Source organism: Typopeltis vanoorti, chromosome 23, assembly GCF_054136105.1.
Source record: "Typopeltis vanoorti isolate ZY-2024b chromosome 23, IOZ_Tvanoo_1.0, whole genome shotgun sequence".
NCBI classification, from domain to species: domain Eukaryota; kingdom Metazoa; phylum Arthropoda; class Arachnida; order Uropygi; family Thelyphonidae; genus Typopeltis; species Typopeltis vanoorti.
This window is the reverse complement of record NC_143571.1, coordinates 9974803-10001369: the sequence shown is the minus strand read 5'-3', so window position 1 is coordinate 10001369 and position 26567 is coordinate 9974803. Positions and strand designations below refer to the sequence as shown.

The 26567-nt window shown below is 36.2% G+C and overlaps 1 protein-coding gene and 1 long non-coding RNA gene across 7 annotated transcripts in view; one reads left to right on the top strand and one right to left on the bottom strand.

Annotated features, from left to right (window-relative positions):
- The window catches only part of LOC150093609 (uncharacterized), a 312640-nt gene that overhangs the window by 131456 nt on the left and 154617 nt on the right, over positions 1 to 26567 (top strand). The window lies entirely within an intron of this gene.
- The window catches only part of LOC150093608 (thrombospondin type-1 domain-containing protein 7B-like), a 950748-nt gene continuing 934990 nt past the window's right edge, over positions 10810 to 26567 (bottom strand). For 5 of the 6 annotated variants that reach the window (XM_090412735.1, XM_090412734.1, XM_090412733.1 and 2 more), the window contains one exon: positions 10810 to 11633. In XM_090412735.1, coding sequence (XP_090268861.1) covers positions 11608 to 11633 — 26 coding nt within the window. In that variant the 3' untranslated portion in view covers positions 10810 to 11607. Of the gene's footprint in view, positions 11634 to 16209; positions 16266 to 26567 lie in introns of all 6 variants that reach the window. The other variant, XM_090412739.1, reaches the window with a different exon arrangement.

Genomic DNA, 26567 nt, shown 5'->3' with positions numbered 1-26567 from the left:
AGTCCAAAGTCACTCGACTCTGGTATTTTCTTATAGTACTGTTTACACTTACCATCCCCTAACCTGACCGTTCCTTCAAAAATGAACCTTTTGCGCAGATGACTCAACGACATGTTATCACATGCTGTTGGATATACTGTTGGTTTGTTTTTATCTTACTTTGTGTAGATCAAAGGTAAAATTTGTATATGTGTTATCTGTAGAGTACAACCATTTTCTCTTTGCCAAACTTTAAAAAAGTGTTAAAGTCATGTTTTGTTGGTTTAATTAGGCGCTTCCCTCTTTCTCTCTGTAAAATAACCAAATTCTAACAGTTCGGATTTTCGATTATGTGAACGATTCGTTTTCAGATAACTCAAATAATGTAAATAGGTAGCATTAGACAATTTCTAAAATAATCAATACATGGATATTTGTTTTAAAAAATTTTTTTCCTGTCCTGGCATTAATTTCACAGTTGTGATTTTTTTTTAAAAATAATTAAACAGAATTGCATTAAGATATAAAGTTGTGGATTTAAATATCAAGATCTAATCAGAATAACTGAGTAAAAATTCACTGTGGAAAAACACAACAACAAAAACACACATTTTTGTTCATTTAAGTTTACAAATGCACATTTTATTTTGCTGAAATACTATTTTCAAGTATATTCGCTGAGAAAAATTTGAAACATGTAATTACCTAAAAATATTTCACAATATTTAGTTTAGACTCTTACCATTTTCCAAAGAGTTCAATGAATAAAAATTTTGTTACTCACTGTTTCTTGGTTACATTACATCAAAATAGCTGGTCACGCAAAAGAATTTTTAAATCAGATACCATCGTAACCACACTTCCATACGTTTTGATATTGTGTCAGTCTGGAAATGACACCATGCCTCACTAAACATTGTGTATTCTTTTGTCAGCAAATATACACAAACAGTTTTTGTAAAATGTTCGTAAATGTCCCAAAATAAAGAATCTTTATCAAATTGGATAAAATCTTGAAAGTCTAATTTTACCATTGATGAATTTAAATGATTAGCGATAATTTTTCCCATTATACGAACAGATGGTAATTCAGTTTCCAAAAATAGTAAATGATTATCAATGTCGTACATTTTTGGTGAAAATCTCAGCTTCTTCACAACTAATAGAAATAACCTTACTTCCATCAGCTCCTGTATCATCAAGTATTAGTTCCCCATCTTGGCATTTCAGAATATAACACTCACCGAGGTCCATTTCGTAGTCAACTCTTCTTTGCAAGTAGCCGAGGATATCAGACAACTTCCTGCATAATTTTTCCCAAGTGGTCCTGGATATATACATCACAATGTACATGTCTTCTAATATAATAATCGGTTTCCATCCTTTTAGAGCTAGGTGAAGAGTTTTGTCTTTTGCTATTTTCCCGAAGAAAGAAAATTTCAATGACTTTCGTGGCTCACCCATTATTTTATTTTACTTTACTTTACTTTTCCTGGATACCAATCACCACAACACAATACGATAACTTCACAGGATGAACGAATTGTAGTAACTGCAAAGACACTTGACTCGTTTATTTTTCCTTATAGTACTGTTTACCTGACCCTTAACCCTGACTGTTCCTTCCAAAATGAAACTTTTGCACAGATAAAAAAAATAAAAAAACGCGTTTTTTTATTTTTTTTCCAAAAAAGTTATCAGTATCAATTGGAGGTGACATCACTAAAAGATATCCACAAACGATGAGCTCACTAATCTGAGCAGACATCTTCTAGAGGAGAGGGGATGGTGAGAGACTAGGGTGATGGGGTTAGGTGGGGGAGCATTGCAAGAAAGACATCTGTCACTCTCTGTGATATCACAGAATGAGAGACATATCCCCAGAAATATCCAAACACATAACGACATTGTTGTCATGTTTTGTTTGGCTATGGAATTGTGGGTGATGGTTTTGAGATAAGATATCTTGGAATTTTCCCAGGGTGACACACAACCGTCATTGTCGTCATGGTTTATCCAACACCATGTAGAAACATGTCCGTGAATCATCTGCACAAAAGTTTCATTTTGGAAGGAACGGTTCAGGGTTAAGGGTCAGGTAAACAGTACTATAAGGAAAAATAAACGAGTCAAGTGTCTTTGCAGTTACGACAATTCGTTCATCCTGTGAAGTTATCATATTGTGTTGCAGTGTTTTGTATCCAGAAAAAGTAAAGTAAAATAATGGGTGAGCCACAAAAGTCATTGAAATTTTTTTTCTTCAGGAAAATAGCACAAGACAAAACTCTTCACCTAGCTCTAAAAGGATGGAAACCGATTATTATTTTAGAAGATACGTACAACGTACATTGTCATGTATTTATCCAGGACCACTTGGGAAAAATTATGCAGGAAGTTGTCTGATATCCTCGGCTACTTGCAAAGAAGAGTTGACTACGAAATGGACCTCGGTGAGTATTATATTCTGAAATGCCTAGATGGGGAACTAATACTTGATAATACAGGAGCTGATGGAAGTAAGGTTTTTTCTATTAGTTGTGAAGAAGCTGAGAGATTTTCACCAAAAATGTACGACATTGATAATCATTTACTATTTTTGGAAACTGAATTACCATCTGTTCGTATAATGGGAAAAATTATCGCTAATCATTTAAATTCATCAATGGTAAAATTAGACTTTCAAGATTTTATCCAATTTGATAAAGATTCTTTATTTTGGGACATTTACGAACATTTTACAAAAACTGTTTGTGTATATTTGCTGACAAAAGAATACACAGAATGTTTAGTGAGGCATGGTGTCATTTCCAGACTGACACAATATCAAACGTATGGAAGTGTGGTTACCATGGTATCTGATTTAAAAATTCTTTTGCGTGACCAGCTATTTTGATGTAATGTAAACAAGAAACAGTGAGTAACAAAATTTTTATTCATTGAACTCTTTGGCAAATGTTAAGAGTCTAAACTAAATATTGTGAAATATTTTTAGGTAATTACATGTTTCGAATTTTTCTCAGTGAATATACTTGAAAATAGTATTTCAGCAAAATAAAATGTGCATTTGTAAACTTAAATGAACAAAGATGTGCGTTTTTGTTGTTTTTTCACAGTGAATTTTTACTCAGTTATTCTGATTAGATCTTGAAAACCAATATCCATGTATTGATTATTTTAGAAATTGTCTAATGCTACCTATTTACATTATTTGAGTTATCTGAAAACAAATCGTTCACATAATCGAAAATCCGAACTGTTAGAATTTGGTTATTTTACAGAGAAAGAGAGAAGCACCTAATTAAACCAACAAAACGTGACTTTAACACTTCTTTAAAGTTTGGCATAGAGAAAATGTTTGTACTCTACAGATAACATATATACAAATTTTACCTTTGATCTACACAAAGTAAGATAAAAACACACCAACAGCATGTGCAAACATGTCGTTGAGTCATCTGCACAAAAGGTTCATTTTTGAAGGAATGGTCAGGGTAGGGGATGGTAAGTGTAAACAGTACTATAAGAAAATACCAGAGTCGAGTGACTTTGAACTTAAGGTAATCGTTCATCCACTGCAGCTGCTGATTTGTGTTTGGTAATGCAAAAATAATGGGTGAGCCACAAATTCTATGAAAGTTTCTTTGTGGAAAGTTCTAATTGTTTTGAATTTTGTAAATGAATGTTACGATAAATTATACGATCAGAGCTAATAATTAGTGAAATAATAATAACTATTTATTTGTGGTACCATATGAAGTAATCTAAGAAGAAGAATGAAGGAAAACGATTATGAAAAATCGACAATGGGTGAAAAATATGAATTTTCAGTTATCATTGGGATAATTGATGTACAATTTTTTTTGAATAAGAGTTCAAATTTATTTCCTAAAGAAATTTGTATTTCTGATGGAATTAGTGTAAGATATGCAGTGACAAAATCACCTTGTAGTTGGAAAGAATTACCTGAAAGAGTTAAAAACAGAATTCTTGGTTAATAAAATATAACCATCAGCTAAAGTGGGAAATTGGTTCACTAGCTTTGAACAAACTAAGAGATTGGATGATAGAATCCACATGCAAATATCATATATTACTTGCCAAAGGAAGAGAAAAATCAAAAACATTAACGAAGTTAATAGGGAGGCCTGTTCTTGATTTAATTGAAATTGGATGCCCAAAACATGAAAACATAATGTGTACTTTTAAATGCTTTTGGAAACATAATGAAAGATTCTGTGCTTTAAATAATTCTCTGAAGTATACGTATTGGATTCGAAAATATAAATATGCAACCCTTAATTTTACTACAGTAATAAATTCCCAACAAACACCAATTGAAAATTAACTTTCAGATGAGAGTCACATTGTGAAAACCATATGATGGCAATTCCACAAGCATGGAAGAACCTTTGATGTATTTTTCAATTTATTTATTTTCTGTATTGTTAGATTCAGTAAATACAATTTGTAAATAATATTTTGTTCAAATAAAATGTGTAAATTTAAATGAACAAATTGGGTGTCGTAGATGTGTTATACAAATTTAAGAAGGAAGATAACATTTTTTTTCCCTGTGAAATTTCATGCCACAAAGTAACCAGAGAATTTTTTTTTTGATTCATTGAATTAAGTCTTATTTGTTCATGCAAGCCCTCAAATATTTCAAGAAACTCCTGTCAAATCTTGGAAGCAAAAGAAATAATCAGGTATTAAATTAATAGCTAGAATTTTAGTGGTGAAGATTTCACCTGAAAAGTCACAATACTGTTAGTTTGGTTATTTTACAGAGCCATTAGATATTTAAAACCAACGACACATTACAAAAACTCTTAAACAGATTGCTGTAGAAAAACTGCGGAGAGTTCAAAAACTTGTTTGTCTCATATCAGTTACTTAAAATTTACTAATGCTAAAGAAAAAATAAATAAAATAAATAAATTCCACTTACAGAAATAGGTTAAAAGCACAAGGAATCGAAAGAAAAATTAATAGTTATATTGGTAATTTCCCAACGGAAACCAAGGGTTCGAACCAAAACACACGATTTCTCACCTACGTACAACAAAAGACGACCGGATAAGATAGATACCTTAAAGATAAGACTTACTGAGAAATATTCACTGTTGGAAAATAAATTCACATATATTTATTAATTCTGCTCAGTTATTCTGTTAAAATATGACCTTTAAAATACGGAAAATAACCATTCAATTTGAAAAAAAAAAATAATAATCATTTCACTTGTCAGAATTCCATACTCTAACAGCAATCGGAATTCGAAACTGGAAATAACACTTAACCTAAAAAAAACGGCGCATAGACTTTACCACCAAGCTTGGGCAACAGTGGGAAAGAATTAATACAGAGAACCAATCGGATAGTAATCTAAATTAAATGTAAGCATTAATTTACTACACCAATGAATTCCGACGGTAACGAAGAATGAATAATTTTAGGATATGTGTCATTCAAACATGTGAATACTAATCCCTTAGTCATATGTAAGTATTTGAGAAATATCCAAACTTGAGGAAATGCTACCTTTTGAACAATACCCCAATTTACGGATGTGACTCATGTCATCCCTTTTGAAGAAAACCGCTCGCTGGGGATATTGCAAATGACGAAACCACGGCATGTACGGTCTGTGATCTAAAGGAGGAAGTAACTAGTTCAGGTTACAGTATTTACAGAAATTTCATTCTTTGTGGTTTTTGTGTTTGTGTTGTGGATATAAAATTCAACAATTTTGGAATATTCGTATTTAGAACAGTCACTGGAAAGCTGTAAGTACTTTTTTAACTTAAACATAACAACTGCTCGTATGTTTTTGGTAAGCATAATTCTAATACTGAATAGTTTTTTTTTCCATAAGAATAATCATAGGGTATATATTAGAGTATCAACATGCATACATTAGCGATTTTTTATGTCTAATATGTATGTGTGTGTTTAAGGACAGGTTTTTTAAGTATATAATTAATTATTCAGAAAAACACTAAGCCATCACGACTTTCTCTAAGAATTCCCACACTTTAACAGGAAAGAAATACCCCAAAATGGTTGTACTAATTTTCCAATACATCTATAGAAGAAGAAAAAAAAAAAACTGTATGTTTGAGTGACATAGCATATAATTAAATTATTCAGAAAATCCTCGAAACTGTGAATTTCTAAACACATGTCACAGTTCTTATCTCTAAATATCACCCACAAGCCAATAAACGAACCCAAAACATCACGTGATGTCCCCAACAGACGAGGGCCCCAGCGAAATTCCAAACATTCTCGTCATGATTCCTTATCTTGACCTTCATCTGGTCAGAAGTGTCCTCCAATCACGACACGATTCCTTATACACTAATATATCTCCCTTCACCATTCAAAATAACAACGTCCCTTATTTACAACTAACTAGGTATTTCCAGACTTAAACTAAATATGAGTGGGGTTCGCGTGTTGCATCTTTATAAATCTGAACTAACACGTTCGTATGTCCTGGAAATACTTGTTAAGCTAAATGAGAAAATTGTAAACAGTCTCGGGGATTTTTAAATGCAATAACATAATGGCTACTATTGAGAGAAATTGTCCGAACATGTGTTCCTTCACAGAATAAATTTTGTGTCAGTAGAATGACGCTGAGGTTACGGTGATGTGACGCTTTTATGAAAACATCAGATATTTCTGTGCTGTCCTTAGCCTGGTGAACCAAATCATCGATTATGAGTAAATTTCTCACATTAGAATCAAATTCAGGTAACTTCAAACCATTTACGAATTCTATATCGGTAAATTTTTAAAATTTATTATGATTTTCACTATAACAGTAAACGATTCGCTCCGGTGGTGGTCTCATTAGTTGATTACAAAGTTCTATGAGAGACAACACGAATGTTGTGATAAATGTTTCTGCAATCGGTGCTTTCATTTCGCTCCTGGTCATGTAGAAATGAATATTATGATTCTTAAATAATGCACGAACTTTCTTGCCAAAACTCATTTCCTTGATCTGTGTTTATGTAACATGGCACTTCTTTAAAAAAATAGACTCGAAAGCGTTAACAACAGCGTCTGCTGATTTCTTCTTCAGTGTTCGAACCCACGCAAATCGGGAAAAACAATCAATGCATACAAGAAGGAAACGCACTCCCCAATTCCCTTTTGCATGGGATGACATATCTCTCAAATCACATTGAAAAGTGTGTAAAAATGTTGGGACATTGATTTGATTGCGTTTAAACTTTTCCTAATGGGTTTATGTCTCACATTAGGTTGTGTTGCCAACTAACTTTTCACGGTTTGATGTAGCAAATTTGTATGTTTCTGTAAAGCTTTGATACTTCCAAAACTGACTACTGTATTAGGATTATAGTAATCTGCTAACTTTTCCATCATTCAGAATAAGATTTTTTCTTTGCAGGCGAAACTCAAGAATCATCGCAAAAGCGGCAGATGCTTTAATAGCAGTACTATTTATACTTGTGTATTTTGAAATTTCTATACAAATATGGGAAGCAGTATCAATATCAGCCAATCGCACATGCCTCAAAGAAATGTTACGACAAGAAAATCACCACAGACAGTGGTGATGTCAGAAAATTCCTATATGTTATATTCAGAAAGATAACATTGTAAATGATATCTGTGAAATAAAATGTGTAAACTTAACTGAACAAATGGTGTCGTTGATGTGTTATGAAAATTTAAGGAAGAGCACTGGTTTTTTTTTTTGGTTTTATTTTCAAAATCACACTGAATTCACACACAATTTATTTATTTATTGCCAACTATAGACAAGCGAAAACACAAAGTGACGTCAATGGCAGATGTGTGTCACTGTGGGAAATTTCAAGATATCTTATCTCTAACCATCACAAAACTATGCACAAACAAAAATACACTAGTGATGTCACTGACACATATGTGCCCCCAGGGAAATTCCAAACATTCCAATCTCATGACGTCACGCCACACCTCCATCACAATGACGTCAATCATCTTATCACACAAAGACGTCACGAATTCTTATCTTATCTCGATCTGGTCTGATGAAACTGAATAATAAAAAAAAGAAATTTAGGACTACATGGCCATAATTATTGACGAAGATCTGAACCGTTAATTCCCTGGATGGATGGGAAATGAATAAAATTTGGTATTCAAAATTTGTAAATTGTATAAATTTTTGATTTCGATATAATAATTTTTAAAACTGCAATTCGACAACAAAATCCTGTCTATATACACACAAACATGCTAAAACAGCTTCTATGTTCATATTTTGATAATGAGTGGTGTTATTTATACATGAATGCTACAGTTCACATTTTTATGACTGTTTACGAACTCCCTTACTTGTTTTTCAACTTGACTCTTTCGGTTTTGCGCTTAATAGTTTTTGTAAATTAGTAAAGAACAGTATGAAATTAATAAACAGTAACATATAAGAAAAATACAAAATGAACTAAAATTTTAAAAAAAAGTTAAATTTTAAGGAAATGATTTCGTTTTGTCAGTTGAAGTTCTATTTACTTGAGGGTAGCCATGTGGAAACATTACCGAGTTACTCGATCTTTTTTACATACGAATAGGGTTTAGGATAACTTCTCTACTCTCGCGCTCCGATGCATCTGAACCAATCGACAGCAATGGGCTCAGCACTCGTTAATGGCTAAAGGTTGAGATCATTTGCCCACCGATTTCTGAAAGAAATTTAGATCTGATCTATAAGAGCCTGTCTGTTCTCCTTGGAGAAAAAAAAAGCATTAGAAGATGTAATAATTATCTATACATATTCGCTATATTTGTTGATAAGTTTACCCTGTCTGGAGGCGAAGTTAAGCAACATAATAGAGTTCTTAGAACAGTTTTGGCTATTGTATCCATCCGTCTATATTCGCATGCACTTTGTACCTTTAATTTTTGACTTATCACAGGGAGTTGATTCCTTAATCAGACCAAGAAGTAAATTCACAGCGGAACGCTGATGTATATCAGTTGATTGGTTTTGAATTGCAGCTGAAGGAACTGGAGCTGTGATTCTTGTTAAATGTGTGTTTTTCTGGATCTTGATGACACCCTCCCATCCCCAGACACCTTATGGATGTGTTTTTTTTTTTTTTTTTTAACCTTCACGATTGAAAAGTTTTAATGAAGATTCTCTCACCCTATTTATCTATTAACTCCCAAAAAACAAAGATATTAAAAAAAATCAAATAAATGGGCACATCTATATAAATATAAATCAAAATGATCACCTTGACGAAGTAGAGGACATTGTATACCTTGGATCACACATCTCAGGCTCCTTAACAGACATTAAGAGAATAAAACAGAAATCACTCCAGTTCCACAGCAGTCTTAATAAAGTATGGGAGTTGAGCGTCATCTCAAGGGAGTCAAAGATTCGTCTTTACAAGTTCATCAGCCAGTCTATCTTTCTATGCGGCTCTCAGACCTGGAACATCTTAACAAAAGCAGCAACCAATGTTATAAATAGCTTTGGAACTACTTGTCTAAGAAATATCCTGGATTACTCCTGGCAAAACTACATTCCCAACTCTACTATATAAGATGAAACTCAACAAGATCCTCTAGTCAGCACTGTTCAAAGAAACCAAATAAAATGGCTCGGCCATCTCATACATTCACGCTCTGCATCTTTTGCTGCTCTGGTCCTCCACGCCCCTACAGATGGAAAAAGAGGCAGACCCCGAACTCAATATTGGAAATACATCAGTAATATTCTCCCCGTTTCCCCCCCCCCCAACTCTCCGCATCAGAGATCCGTCAATTTGCATATGACAGAGAAGTCTGGTTTTCCTTCATCATGAGAACATTCAAGTCGTATCTTAGTATACACATTACTTGATTTGTTTTGATTGGTTTCCCTATTTGTAATTGTCAAAAAATCAGCTAACGCCTTTTTTTTTATTCCCGTATACGGGAGTAGGCGAGGCCATTTAGCCCTATCTAACTTTTGTAGACTGAGTGGGCAGTTCAATCTCCACTGGTACCCAATCAGAGACAGATGGCCCAAAGCTATCACTAATTAAGCGGTACGCAGTGAAGAGAGACGGCTCAAATGTGCCGCCATCTCGTGGTCCCTAACACAATATATTTAATGTCTGAAATAATGTGGGTTCTACGGTCGATTTTCTTGAGTTTACAGGACGAAAAACCTGTTTGCCCTTGCCAGAGATCGACTAACTCGGGAACCGGTCGAAAAAAGGCTTAGAAAAATTTCCTCTAGTCGCCGACTAGACTCGAAACGGAGTCTTCCTTCGTGCGGCCAAGCGCGGTGGTCTGCAAACGCCACATCCGCTGAGCTACACAGGCTCTATTTGTAATTGTAAAATTATAAATAAACGATGCCGATGATTTATCTATTACGTTATCGCAAGACCTCAGCAACGAGTAATGAATGATTGTTTTGAGTGTTAAGCTCGCGTGGACAGATGCTCCACGTGCTCTTAGCCTAAACTTGCTTGCAGTAGTAAGAACTGATATCTAGGACTTTATATTTATTTGGGAGGGGAACAATTTCTGTCGATATTGAAAATTTGCAACGAAGAGAGAAGGAAACGATTCAGATTGCCAGAAGACTAATTCTTAATGATATTTAACTTTGCTAAGTTGATAAAGCTTAATTTTATTAAGTATATTTAAAAACATTTCTCAACATTAATCTGCTTGTAATGAATTCTTTCAATTTTGAATGAGACGAAAGTCTCCTTTTTTTTGTGTTGTGTGACTGATAATATTGCGCAGCAACCTGAATATTGTCAAATTTATAAAGTGCGTAAATGAGTTAACAGCTAACACACAGACTGGAATGTTGAGTTTATTTTCCTTCATCTACATAATCTGTTTACATCACTATCTTTTCTCTGGGATGTACAGTTTTAAACAAGGAAGGCACATTTATATATAAATATTAGAGAATCATGAGAGCAACGAGGAGTGTGTTTTCCGACATTGTGCTCAAAGGTAAAAGGAGGGGAGGAGCTCACGATTTTATTTTGCCTGGAAAATAAAAATAGAAAAACACAGTAACAAAAAAAATAAATCTAGAAATAGGAATGTAAAGTTGGAATCCTCTCGATAATACATGTCCAATTTCGGTATACTTTTCAAGTTACCAAAGAATTTCCACTGGACACAATTGGCAGAAAGTTTTCGCTTAAAACTTAAACAGAAAAAAGAACAATATAAAAAATGATCTGACGACCATGTCTTTTCATGGACGCATGCGAATTTGCGAAGACAGCACTTATGTCTACGGGAAACGACAACTCGTTTACAAAACACAACAAAGAATGCGCGTGTCTGTGTGGTGAACGACTCTTCGATCAGATGAGATCATTGCTTCGCCTGCCCGCTTGGATCACTAAATGTACACTCACATACACGCAACACACCGAGAATGGCAGGGCACATCATGACAACAGGAACATCGGCCTTTCCTTTTCAGTTCATGGAGCAGCTGCACACACAGATGCAGAACCAGACTGTCGGCTCCGCATCAACACCATCGTCATTCGTATCGACGAATTTTCTGTGGACTGATAGGATCTTCGGGACTCTGAATTCGTCGTCGCACACTGGCTTGTCTTTGGACACTCACTAAACGTTGATGGATGGTTGAGCGGCTGAAAAAAAAAAACGAGAAGGAAAGAAAAGGTATTAGGGAGATGTTTTAGAGAATATTTAATGAAACTAAATAATAAAATATCAGTGCTAAGTACAAAAGAGAAGAAAGAATTTGTTTGTGGTTATTCTCATGTGCAATTAGGAATTAAGGTTTTGGCGAGAAAAACTAAATCGGTTTAGTAAGAATGTTGATGAAGTCTCATCGGATGAGAAATTACGAAGAAAAGCTTTACGTGCGACGAAGAGCCTAACCGTTAAGATCTTTCCGGATTATTTAGTTCCCCGTTAATTGTCAAGTATTTCCCGTTATATATTTTGTCTAAAAAAAAAGAGTTTGTGACTAGTCACGGTATAGCTCATTTAAATATTGCATGCAATTTTTTTTTTTTTTTCTCAAAACTGTTTTCTCAACATCAACTATGAAAAGACTGTCTTCAAAAAGAGCCGCATACTTCCCTCACTCTCCTTTATCATTATTTACATATGACCTCGCTTAGCTTTGATATGCTAATTTAAACTATCGTCTAGAATGGAAATATGAGGAAATGCGGGCATCAATTTTATGGCATCATTGCATACCCCACTCGTTACACATATCAACTAAATGTTATTATATGAAATGAACATTAAGTTTGCTTTTGTTTTCTGCCTCTAAAGCGATGCCTTCCTGTTCCGAGCACTTAATATATGCATCAAAAAGAGTAAAACTTTTTTTTTTTTTTAAATACACATCAATGATACTGTTCGTTATACAAAAATCATGTCATGACACATCACGTCATATACACACAATAAAAACGAATACATATAAAATTAAAAAAAAATCCTTAATTTCAACCTATCAGCAGAATATTAGCCAGCCAATCAGTCAGTGACATGCGGAACTCGTTATCCATTACAATAAGGCCATAAACGTCTCTGAAGGACAAGCTGGTTATTGACACGCAGTGGATACCGCAAGAATAATCAATAACCGATTTTTAGAGACGGGTATATGCACATTCGGATTGTTTGTTTATGTTCCTCTATTCATTTTACTCCCTACTGCTGATATCTTCTGTTCATCAACCTTAAAGAACCTGATGCTTTTATCCACTTCCTAGGTACACATAATTATCTCCATGATTTCTCTGCCTTCGCACTATATAATATAATAGCATAGTAATGTAACTTATGAAACGCTTCAAGTTAAAAAAAAAAAAAAACCAATCTGGTGTGGCTGTGTCGGAGCACGTTCGTAGGGGTTTTACGTGAATATGTCACGCAAGCGGAATATGTGCTGGGAAGTGTAAATAAATGAAAACAAGCTTAATAATCGATTATAATTTTATTTATCATAGGTCCATAGTAAGAGAAGTAAGATACAAACGGTAGACAAGATGCATCCAAGTTTCTGGCGAAAGTCAAATCAATACAAGTCTTACCTGGCGTGGTCGCAGTGGTTTGAACGTAAGTGAGATTAAACTCGCGTTCCATAAAGTCCTGCAGTGATCGGTTTTGTGACACATCGACATTGACCGGTGATGATGATGGGCGTATGCAAGTCTGGCTCGATAGATATAACCTTCTATCGCTGACGATGAAGCGTTCGGATGAATGTACACAGCTTCGAGGACAAATTTAGATACACCGTTGATCGTTACGTCGTCCATGCATATATTTCCCGCTAATGGTTCTTCGACTCTAAGCTTACGACTGACATCAATGGTAACGATACGTTGGCAATCGGTGAAGCTGTTGAGGTTCCTGTATATGGAGACTCCACCGGCGGTGCGTTTGGACTGATGCATTCACAGGTGTGGCATCATCCATTCAGGTTTCCCTGATGTCCAAGTAGTCAGATCTGTTCACAATGGACTCAGTTTCGATATTTTCGGCGTACTCCACCAAACTCTGTGCATTGATCGCTGAGACAAGTAAGACTCCCCGCAGTGAGTTTTCGCCGTTGTCATGATCATCATCTACGTTTAACATCTGGCTCTCCTCTGATCGACAATCGTCGACCACAGAAACTGTCAACGCTTAACCAGCGTCGGCAAGTGATGTTTCTTCATTCTCTCGTATCTCCCTGACAGTGGGCGCTGAATTTCCGTAACTGTGATAAAATTTATATCATCTCTCTCGTTAGTCAAATACAGCCCGTCGATAGAAGTGACTCTGCTCAGTGCAACGTACACCAGTTGATTTTGTTGAGACTTGTCGTACTGAAAGATGACTCGATCGAAAGTGCCTCCTTGCGATTTGTGAATGATTATGACACAAGCGGAATCGCCGAACTCCAATGCTCTTCCATTGTCACTGATCTTCTGAAATCCACATCCATTTCGTTCAATCCATTCCGAAGCGGTGGCATAGTCGCTTAAGTCATTTACATCCATGGGTCGTGCGCTGCGCCGCTTCCAATTTCTTTCGCTCCCGATACTTCCTTATTCGTTCCGATCCAGACATTGGGATATTATTGGAAAGCTGACGAGCTTCTCTTTCCCGTCGTATGCGTTCGGCATATTTCTGGCTGGCTTTCCGGCGAGTGTAGACAGACATTGTGAAATTTCTAAAATTTTTCAACTTCAATCCACATTTTCTTCACCAACACTGCATTGAAATTTAAGAATTATGCGTTATATCGATAGATCTCGACGAGAACTGTTGATCGACACTAAAACGAGCGTCGTACCACGACAGAGTGCGGAGTTTCCGAGGCGCGGCACGCTATGTGAAGGTCACTGACGAATCTTTATTCCCTCAGCTATCGAATGATATAAGTTCGGTTGGGCTACCAAACCTTATCGAATGATTTCGTTACACTCAACTTTTTGTCCCGTATCCCCTAGTACAGTACTGTTCCGAATTTAAAGACGTATTCACGTCATAAAAAAAAAAAAAAGACAAGCACTGTCGAACTTTTTGGATGGAATACATTCAAAGTAGGCGCGAGCACAGACCCTGTCTCATTAATCACCACTTTCTCTAAGAGGGAACGTTAATGAAAACTGATAGTTTTGTTGTTTTTAATCATAAATCAAAGCTTTAATGAAGGTATGATGTCGAACATGTAATTGGGGTGGAGTAGGATGCGAAAAGGGTTTGGGAAAAAGATGACGAAAGTAAAGCCACACAAATTTCACGTACAACTCCTTACGAATGGGATTGGTAATACAGAGGAGTCACCAGATAGGGCAACATTATCTGCCTTTTAGACGTAGAAGACGATTTCAAGATGCAAGCAGGATGTCTCTCGTGTTATCTTTCAGACAAACTATCTTAGCATTAAAAATTTCGAATTCAAAGGAGTTTTATTCTTTTGAATTCACTTACTGATTACAAAACTAGTCGAGCCATTAGGGGCACGCGTGACTGAAGAAGCATGTTGCTTTTCTAGACAGGTGCGGTAGAATTCTACAAGTGCAGCGTTACCTAAAATAGAGAGATGGAATATAAATCATGATTTTCGTAAGAAAAAGGCATCTGAAAGAATGATATCCGATGCGATACAAACAGAATTCTGAGAAAGAGAGAGACACACACACACAACTAAAACTGCATTTGAAAGACATTTTCTTCAGCAGCAGCAATATTTTGGCTTTTGCTTCGGTACTTTTTTATCCGCCCTTGTGGGATATTTTTAATATTTCCATCGAAGGTACCGCTGGCAGGTGGACCGTCCTTACAGCGCAATTAAATATTCGTTTCTCCATAAAGAAGTTTTCATTTTACGTTCGATCATTTCTCCTGCCGATTTCCTTCACCAATAGAATTCCACTGAGGATCGAAGGGAAGCTCTGATAAATTTGTAACAAAATAAATGAATAAAAAAAAAACCGAATGCCGTCATTTTTTATCACGACTCGCCATTGATACGCCATGCTTGACTTTTGGACTTGTACCAAATTCATCGGCCTAAATGTAAAATAAAATCCAAAAAATAAATCGTGGAATTCATCTCGATGTGAGACAGTCGTAGTTTCTTCGTAGAATTGGAACGTATCACTCGGCAAAAATTATATTTTTGCTTGATTTAGCGAACAATAGTTTTGGAAGTGAAGTCATAAAACTATGTAAAGAATTTCGAGATATAAGTCGCATTATACATTTACCATACGAATCATAGACACTTAAAGTTTATTTTCAATTTGCACAGTTCTTGTAAGTGTTACTTATCATTAATTTCCACGTAGCAATTTGAGCCATGCACCTGAAATAAATTAGAGCTACTCGGAATGCTTTTGCGTCTTCCATAATGACATTTTCAGTAGACAGCTGCTGACAAATGTGGCGATCAGGGATCCGAAATACGACATAATTGGGCACTCCACTGTAATGGAAGCACGGAGGAAGTAGAACGAATGCTATTGTGACCCGTTTACACCGGTTTAGTGGATGGATGTGGATCGCAGTATTATTAAACAACATAAAAACACTAATGCATGACTCATTCTGTAAATAGTTGCAATTCCAATAACTCACTACACTACTGCTCATTTTATACTGGAAGGTCTATTAAACTTTATTAAGGATATGGGAAGCAAGGAGAGGGGAGGAGGAACAGGTAGAGAGAGAGAGACTGAATCAACTTACATGACAGAAGTAGGTTATAGGACCCGGCTAATGTCGGCTAGTCACGCTCAGGAGTGCTAGAGTGGGGAGGGAGGATAGTGAGGGAAAAGTAAGTGCAAAAGAAAAGGAGACGGTTAGTATTATGAAAAAGGAAAGTAACAAAGATAAGAGATTTAGGCAATGTAACAGTATAAAAGGGATTACGCACACAAAAACACGCATAAATCATCAATTATCCATCGCATAATAAAAATCATAAAAATGTGCATCGCATTCTCATATTTTCCCCCATAAGGACTTGCTTTTGTGAACGCACGTATTTGGCAAACATAACAGGCTGAAGGCGTAGAGGAGCTGACACACCATCCGTTAAGGCGACGTACTCTGGTACGCAATTAATTCCATAGATATGAAATCAAGAGGGTGTGTGTGATATTCTTTGTTTATCGTAATTTCTCGCTGTGAACAAAGATCGAGACTTCTCAACGAAAGGCAAATAACACGGTCATTTTGTCTCTGAATGCATCATTACACGTGAAGGACAAATAGGGAAAAAAAAAGGTAGCCTATCATAGACAACCGATCAGTAGTCAGCTCGACGATAATGAAGGACACAGAACTACGTACACTAAACATCTACTCAACTGGAGATTTGTAAAAGCAAAATTCACTTGAGCAACACAGAATATCCCATCAGAATACACAGAAATTCTAACAGATTATTCCCAGATGACCTTTACATTACAAATTATAATCAAGTGATTATTTTTCTAAGCCGCATAGATGGTACGATGTGACCTTCTCTGCCATAATACTCAACTGTCTGTTTATTTATTGGTCCAAAGCAATTTTTTCTTTGTGAAGCTCATGGATTCCATTGACATTGAGCTAATCTTTCTTTAAAATATACACCGTTCTTTGTCGAACGCATGTTATTAAAACGTTAATTCTCCAAGGATTTCGTTAAGATGAACTTAGAGCACAGACATCAGTGGGATTCGGCTCAGTAGAATATATATTTTCTATATATTAAAGTACAGAAAGCATTAAGTACTTATAAGAAGAATAATATGTTGGTGGTTATCAGAGAATTTCATTTAAAATAACAAGCAACATTCATTTAATTTTATCCCACAACTCAATTTATAACAAGCCCCTACTTGATAAACTCGGCTATCATAAATAAGTCTCAAAATTAACTTTTGAGACTGCGCAATTTATTTCATTGTTTTAATGGTTCTGAGGAAGCTTCCCCCACCCAAGAGAAATAAGATGGTACCATCCTACGTAATTCGTAAAAATGAATTTGAAAATGAGCCATCTTTTTGGACTCCTACAGCCATCGCTATTGTTTATCAAAATCAACAAGCTGGGAAAAGCAACCCGTCATCTTTAACGGGATAAACAACTAAACGCATCGAAGTTTCTTGTTCTTAATCCCAGAATTCCCAGCCTGAAAACTTTCTTGTTATTTGCAAGCGTCCTTAAAATAGCATAAACTGGCCGCAAAACAAACTATCGTGGTATGTACGAGGTGTCAAAGTTCTAGGAATTTGAATAACGCGAGCGAACCGGTTGTAGTATGGTCTCCCGCCGTTATATAAGAGGCAAGCCCTTTGTGCATCAGCATGCCATCAAAGCGGAGAGGCTGCGTTCTTGGGTTACTTGCGTTTTTGTAACATCGTGTTTTAATGGGTTGGCAATTTTCTTCTCCAACTGAAATGGCCGATTTCAAGGAGCAAAGAATCTGCATCGAAATTTTCTTCAACCTCAAAAAAACTGCTGCAGAAATCCACTGAATGCTTAAGGAAGCGTTTGGTGAGCCAAAGCAAAACTTTTTTTTGTGTGGTACAAACGCTTCAAGGACGGACGGACGTCGACAAATATACCCGAAAACATCACAAAAGTGCGCGAGGCTATGCTTGCAGATTGTATGCGAACTCTATCCAGGATGTTTGTGAGTTCATAGGACTGATCAACGCATTTTGTCGGACGTTTTGAACATGAGACGTATTGCTGCAAAATGCCACCCACACCTCACTTACTGATTTCCAAAAACACGAGAGTAGTCCCTCCTCCCCTATTCATTTGACCTTCCCCGTGCGACTTTTTCCTATTTCCCAAGATGAAATTCCGACTGAAAGGGCGTCGTTTTGACACCACTGAGGAGATCCAGGCAGAATCGCAGGAAGTGCTCAATACTTGAGGACTTCAGGCATGCATGGAAAATGTATATTTTCCATGCATCCATGTTATACATGCTGTGATCGATGTATAACATGGCTCAAGGGACAGCGGAAACTTGGAGTTACGGTAAATAAATCTTTTATGGTCAAATTCCCCAGATATATCCATACTTGGCCTCAGAGGTTCAATCTCAGAATTCTTTTTTGTTTCTTTTTTCTTCTTTGTCTTCTATTTTTTTTTTTTTTTTTGGATCAACTGAATGTTCAGCCTACTATTTACCTGCAATCGTCATCTATCTCAGGCCTCGGTTAAGTAGTTGTAACTGCCACTAATGGCTCTACGTGGGCACCTTCGGCACACGCCAATGCGACTCTCCAAACTGCTGCCGCATAAGTCATCCTAGCCCGCAATGCTAACAGAGTGTGGAGTCGACATTACAGATGTGTCCATTTTCAGGGCTAGTTGTTGTTAGTCACTTTCCATAATATCGTCTTTGCGTTATTCCTGCCTGATATCCATTGGTTCCTCTTCTCGTGTCTGTGAAATTCCTCCCTCAGACAAATGGCCAACCAAAGTCTCGATTCATCTCCTAATCAAGTTTGGTCGTTTTACACAAAGAATAAATAAACGAACGAAAGAAGCTACAAGTTTTGTGATAAACAGCAATGCGAGATGAACAATCCAAGCCTCACTACTCGTTTGTTGTAGCTTGAGTCTGAAGTAATACTGTCCTTACAGTTCTTTATAAGCAATAAGGCATTTCCACAGTGACAAATTGGGATTAAGGTTATGAGGCAAGTATATTATTCATGTTCGAAAACGATTGTTTGTGCGGTCGTTTTGAACTTTAAGTTATTCCAATATATTTTTTTTTACAAGAATATTTTTTTAAATAGCAAGAATCTTCTAAAACGAAATTGTAACGAACAACAATTAATGTTCTATCGAAATTCTGCTTCTAGCTAATATAAATTTTGAAAAATACACTCTTGCTCAATTTATGTGACACCGAAATTAACAGAAACTATTTTCAAATTCCTTCTTAAAAGGCTTGTTTTTACCATTCGCTCGTTAAAATATTTTATTTTCCACTAAAGAAAACTGGAAGCAATTGAAGAGGAAGTTGATTTCGAATGTCAAAATGGAATTTTAAATTGCTTATTACCAGCAAGCAGTAAGTTATACCATTTTGTTGTAAGATTAGAAACGGCACCCCTCCACTCATGGAGGGGGGAGGGGGGCGTTTGGGGTTACATCACAAAACGCTCTATGTAAACCCCAAGAGAGATTACAATCATTATTATTAAAATGTTCATTAATTAGCTGTGCCACATATACCGCATTATTTTTTTTTAATCTCTTTCTCATTCATTACCTGGTCTGCAACAAAAAAAAAGTCTAATTCTTCAAATGAATTTGAGGGTTTTAAATTCATCAAGCGACCACACGATAATCGCGCACATCCTCTTGATACGCAGAGTAGAGAGATGAACTACAAACCTAAATGAAGCAGCTTCACAGTTGACCGACATTCGTGTCGGCCAACTGTCACGCTGTCGACTCCTTTCTTTCTTGTATGTTCGCCATTGCGACTCAGCAAATCGGACAAATAAAAGTCCCGCTCGAGTCCGTGATTATTATGTCGAGATTCAATACATCACACAGTCCCCGACTTCTGACAGTTGGGATCCGTTACAGGAATTACCCGCTTCACGAGCAATCTGACGGCTGGCAGGTGGAATTAATACGACAGTGCTACAACCAGGAAGTTTCTCGGAGCACGTCAAACTCTGTTTTACGTGAAGGTGGACATGTCTGCTGACATTTCATTACGAAATGGTCCAGACAGATGAAGCAGAATCCGCCTTGCTATGAAACTTAAACACCCCTGGGAACGAGAAAAAAAATATCTTTAATAGCGTTTTTCTTTTGTTGCATTTGACTCTCAATCGACCGATAAGCTCATTACACCCCATTTCACGTAAACGTAAGATCATTCTCGACTGCGAAAAGCCATAAGGAACGGTGCACACACGTCTGCATTCAATTCAATGGAATTACAACTGCTTCTTGTTCTTCGCATTCTTTTCTTGACGCATCTGTTCCCAAGAATCTTGAATGGTATTCTTTCTCCATAGTCATTCAGTTTGCATTGTCGAATTCTTTATTTAACGTTTTTAAAAAATAATAATTACTATTTTAGGATCTCATTTGGTATTCCAATTTAGGATGTAATCTAAACTTAGTCAGGTTCTGCTTGGATTGTTCGGAATTCTCAGTCATCTAGTTCATTCCGGATAAACGGATGCATCTATTTCTAACGCTCTTTCCAATAAGTACGTTGTTGGTATCCTAATAGTTTCGAAAGATACTTACGTTGGTTTTTAATTTTTATCCTCCAGCAAACTGAATTTTTTAAAAAATTGATTTATCGCGAAATATCATCAAAATGTCGGCTGTTACTTTAGCATTACGACCGAAGCAATCAAGGCTAGCATTTTGTTTGTGTTAATTGCGAATGTTCTTCTTGTCGGGTTGCCTGTTTTGCGGGAGAACCTGTTCCACCTTCCGTATGAGAATGGTAACCCACTTTCGGTGGAAAGAATCCTTGAAAAGGTTTTCGCATTTTTGACGGGATTCGAACCAACGATACTGATTGAATTATAGTTCAAAATGGCAGCAAGAAAATGAGCCAGCTACGAAACCTAAACTTGTGCTCAATAACAAAAATCGTTTAATGAACGAAATACAAAGTGTCAACCTTTATGTTTTCCCCACTTAATGTATGTTATAATGAAGACATTTATTAAACATACAAGTGCAAAAACAATTGTGCACTATTCTGCAGTTTATCATTTTTAATCAGTTTTCAGGTTACTGTAATTTCGTTTAGTGTTGTTTTTTTTTATTGAAAGGATTATAAAAAATGCAAAATCATTGTCCTTTTGAATCGTTGTTTTGCATGCAGCGCAACACCAGACAAACTCTCGCAAAGGTGGACCAAGTACTATATCCTATCGTAATGCTCGTAACCTATATGAGAAATTTCAATTTCTGTATACACGAATATCAGTTTTCTTGCTTCGTAAGAAAAGCACATTTATCTTTCTTTTTAACAAGACTTAATTCTGGCTCGCCAAAGTTGCCAATAATTACAAAGATGGCCGATATTTCCTTGAATGGAGTTTTATTTCGCACGTGTTTCTGCTATTTCATCTACAATAATCTTATTGTAAGTGCTATCATTAGAAAATAAGATCTGTAATAAGATAACTGTAAGTCCTATCATTTCCTAATCGGCTATTATCACTCTTTCCTCCAGTCCCTTATTAAGAAATATATAAAAACGGAACTTGAAAATAAATTCACGGAAGCTCATCCTTGATAAGAGCAGCAGCAGCACTGCGTATTTTGTGAGAGTCAGCAGGCATAGTACTGTTTACCGAACTTGGATGTTCGGTGAATTATGAACGAGATTTACACTGTCAATAACAGGATTCGAGATCTATTCTCGGCTCACTTGCACTTCTTTAAGAAAGAGCAAAGAACGAAAGATCTCCCAGTAGAGGAAAAATAAAGATAATACATACAACATCTAGGGAAGAACAGTGGAGGAAACTTCCAGCGTCACATTTCGGTGAAATAACCGAAATGCCAAGCAAATAGAAAGATATTGCAGTTGAAGTCGCTCCCTTGTGTCGTATACAAATAGCGCAATGTCGCATCGGCCATTTACCGGCATTTTAAACACACACCAAACCCGCTTCCTGTAATATTCAGGAAGCACTTGCAGAAGCATCAAAAATAGCTACATTTATGCCACATTTCTGAAAAAGAGGAAAGGATTTGAAAAACGAGCGTACCCGCATTAAGAGTTATTCTTCTCTCTCTCTACTCAGTAAGTCCATGTAGCGAAGAAAATATAGAGCTGCCTCGTCCAACACTACTACAGCACGTGTCTACCCTCCATCTCGACTGATCAAAAATTTTCCCTAAATTTCTTTTGAAATTTTCCCAACTCCGGGATTTTGAATTTTGTAACCTAATAAATTTTCTCCAAATACATTTTTCGCATTTAAAGTGGAAACGGACCAACATAATGGGGAAGGGACTTTTTATTTTGCAAAGTTTTATTCTTAAAACGTGAGTAAACTTACATTACCCGACCTTGCTATTGTATTTTGTAATTTTCCTGAATTAAATCCTTTTTGTATTAAATAATTTTAATACAAAATGTATTAAAATGATTTACATCGTTAAAAAAACAAAAAAAATTCGGTTTAAAAGCATTACTTCGTTTTAAAGTGCTCAGCATCTTCATGGACGTATTCTCGCTCAACAGAGGATTTGACTGCAGAAGGTACAGTATGGCAGGAAAAAAAAACAGCACTGACTAACTAACTGTTACGGATATCTGTTATGGAGTAAACGTGTTTATTAACAAAGAAATAAATATATGTTTATACATGATGATATGTATATCTACAACTATTGGTAGAATCTGGGTCGAATAAAGTATTAACGACGATAGATGACGTGTTCGAAATGGACAGCTGGTCTTTCAAGGTGGGTTTCGTAGCACAATGTGAAGGTTTTCTGTCATCTTGGATGACAAGGGTCGGGACATCAGCTGGACATTTCGTGTATTATCAAGGTCTATTGCTTGGGGCACGTTCACGGAAACGACGAGCAAACTGCTCACAAACATGTTGTAGGCTTGAACCATTTGCTCTCCCAACTCCGTATGAACGAGAGTAAGGCTCCACAATAAACGTCTTTTTTTTCCAACGTCATCACCATTGCTGCAGCTAAATGTAATGGAGTAGACGCGACACGTGCTCTTCTATTAATCTGCATGGCAATCAAACGGCATATCTCAGAGCGCGTGTAGTGAAGGGGATGCCGAAGTTTAGTACTTTTTTCCCCCCTCCGCCATACTGTATGATATCATTCATATTGTGCATTTATATAAAAAAAGCATGATAATCAACCTGTATTTTCCACCCACTACAGCAGGGGTCGCCAAACTTCTTTGACCGTCGACCCCTTCAAGAGTTTCTTGACTTTTTATCGACCTCTTCTATTTTACTATTACGTAATTATAATAGGACAAGCAAAAAAGACGCTTATGTGAGTTTGAGTTTTTAGATTGTTTATTTTATACTTAGTGTTTATTGTATGTATAATGTAGTATATATTATTATATTGGCTTAACGTCAAAGGGATACGTTTTTGTTTTTGACGTCCTTCTTTTTTTTTTGACGTCCGTTTATTGGTAAATACGTCATTTTGGCCTACTTGATTGACTTCCGTAACTATTTTCATGATCTTGCTCCATCTTACAGGTCCTATTCATGTCACTGTTCCCACGATTCACTCTTGATTGCGTTGTCATTCAGGATGGAGGTAATCCAAGTTAACCGAATTAAATATTACCCGTAGATTGATGTCTTATATTTTTCTATCGACCCCTAACAATGTTCTATCGACCCGTGGGGGTCGATATCGATCACTGCACTACAGGGTGAAGGGTTGGTTCCACTTCTCCCATGGTGACCCAGTCCGTCTTGGGAGAGTGCATTTATACTTGGATGATTGAATGTATGAAGGTGGAAGACAATCCCAAACATCCATGCCTAGGAGGGATTCGAACCCGCAGCCAACCAGGCCGGCATTTAGGTGTGTAAACGTAAATTACATTTAGGATCACTCTTTCTTCGCCATGTGGCAATGTTGAAGGAAGTTCATTCGCTGCACACTACTGTTGACCGCCTCAACGTCTTCAAGGCGTTTTTACTGGATTGATACCGGAATTCTATACTGACAGGATTTTTTCGTATTGAAAGAACCAAATCCGTAAAATTGCCACCGTGAAGGAAGTGTTGCATATCCATTGGTGTTTTCATCCTTCTGCGCACTACAATCAAATATACCAAGTCCATAGCAGGAGAAATAACTCCAGACCATTAAATTTCCGCTGGTAAACTTCACAGTTGTGGAATTATGCATAAGGCATTCTCCAGGCAATCACCATATCCATACTTATTTGATCATAAAATGGTGCACTGTGATTTGTTGCTCACATCACGGACTACAGCTCAATCACAATGTTCTTTAGACCACTGCAGCTTGTGCTGTTGATTGCAATGGTTGAGGTTTGACGTGTTCAGTTTCCATTCTATACTAATCGAGACTGTGCAGCTCTTTATTCTACCATTAACCAGAAGTTTAGACGTCTATCCTAGAGACATCTAAACTTCTGGTTAGTAGAATGGTAGGCACTTCTGACAAGATCAAGATAAGATAAGTAATCGTGACGTGATTGGTTGATGACGTCTTTGTGTGTGACGTCACGAGTTTGGAATTTCCCTGTGGGCATATGTGTCAATGGCTTCAGTTGTTGTGTTTTGATTCGCGTATGGCATTATGGGTGATAATAGAGATAAGCATTCGTGTTGTGATTGGTGGGACACTTTGAACCAGATGAAGATCAAGATAAGATAAGGGTCATGACGTCATTTGTTATTTGTAAATAAGTGACATTGTTTTGAATGGAAACGAAGATATATTAGAGATAAGGGTTCGTGTCTGATTGGTGGGACACTTCTGACCAGATCAAGATCAGATAAGGAATCGTGACGTGAAGTAGGTTTTCTGAATAATTTAATTATATATACTAATGTAACTGAAACACACTTTTTTTCCCCATAGTTAATCCTTATTTTCTTCTATATTCATATTCTAATCAAGTTCATATTTTATTCATAATTCATCCGAATATTTTGATTTGTCTAAAGTACGATCTTAAAGTTCAATAAATAATTTTTTTCTTCTATAGGTGGTTGTACTAATTTTCCAATACATTTTGGGTATTTCTTTCCTGTTAAAGCGTGAGAATTCTTAGAGAAAGTCGTGCTGGGTGTCGTGTTTCGAGTTTTTCTGAATAATTAATTATGTACTGGTGTCCCTTAAACACACACACATAAGACATAAAAAAATCGCTAATGTATCCATGTTGATACTCTAATATATACCCTATGATTATTCTTATGGAAAAAAACTATTCAGTATTAGAATTACACTTACCAAAAACATATGCGCAGTTGTTATGTTTAAGTTAAAAAAAGTATTTACAGCTTTCCAGATGACTCTTCTAAATACGAATATTCCAAAATAGTTTAATTTTATATCCACAACACAAACACAAAAACCACAAAGAATGAAATTTCTGTAAATACTGTAACCTGAACTAGTTACTTCCTCCTTTAGATAACAGACCGTACATGCTGTGGTTTCGTCATTTGCAATATCCCCCAGTGAGCGGTTTTCTTCAAAGGGGTCTTTCATGAAGATGACATGAGTCACATCCGGAAATTGTGGTATTGTTCAAAAGGTAGCATTTCCTCAAGTTTGGATATTTCTCAAATGCTTACATATGACTAAGGGATTAGTATTCACATGTTTGGATGACACACATCCTAAATTATTCATTCTTCGTTACCGTTGGCATTTATTGGTATAGTAAATTAATGCTTACATTTAATTTTAATTTAGATTACTATCCGATTGGTTCTCTGTATTAATTCTTTCCCATTGCCCAAGCTTGGTGGGAAAGTATGCGCCGTTTTGTTTAGGGTAAGTGTTATTTCCGGTTTCGAATTCCGATTGCTGTTAGAGTATGGAATTCTGACAAGTGAAATTATTATTATTTTTTCAAATTGATTGGTTATTTTCTGTATTTTACTTTTAAAGGTCATATTCTAACAGAATAACTGAACAAAATTAATTCTGAATATTCCAAATTGTTGATTATTAACATATATTCACAGAACACAAACACAAGTCTGAAAATGCAGTTCACTTTTTCATTATAGGTTACTGTGGCTAACATACAGGGTGTTCGGGATAAATTTGACAGTTTCGTAAGGAAAAAGAAAATCTTCTTTGTATCTATTAAATTTAATGAATTGACAAAAAAACATTACAGGCAGAGTTAATTACAATACTATCAACAAGATTTACTCAAAATAACCACCATTAGCATCGATCACAGCTTCAATTCTTCTTCGGAACCTCGAACAAGCTGATGCTACAGTCTCCCTGGGAAGGGCCGCAAAAACTGTTTTAATTTTATCCATTAACTGGGCTTTTGTATTACTGGAAGTGCGATTGGTGTCTTTTTCAACTGCGCC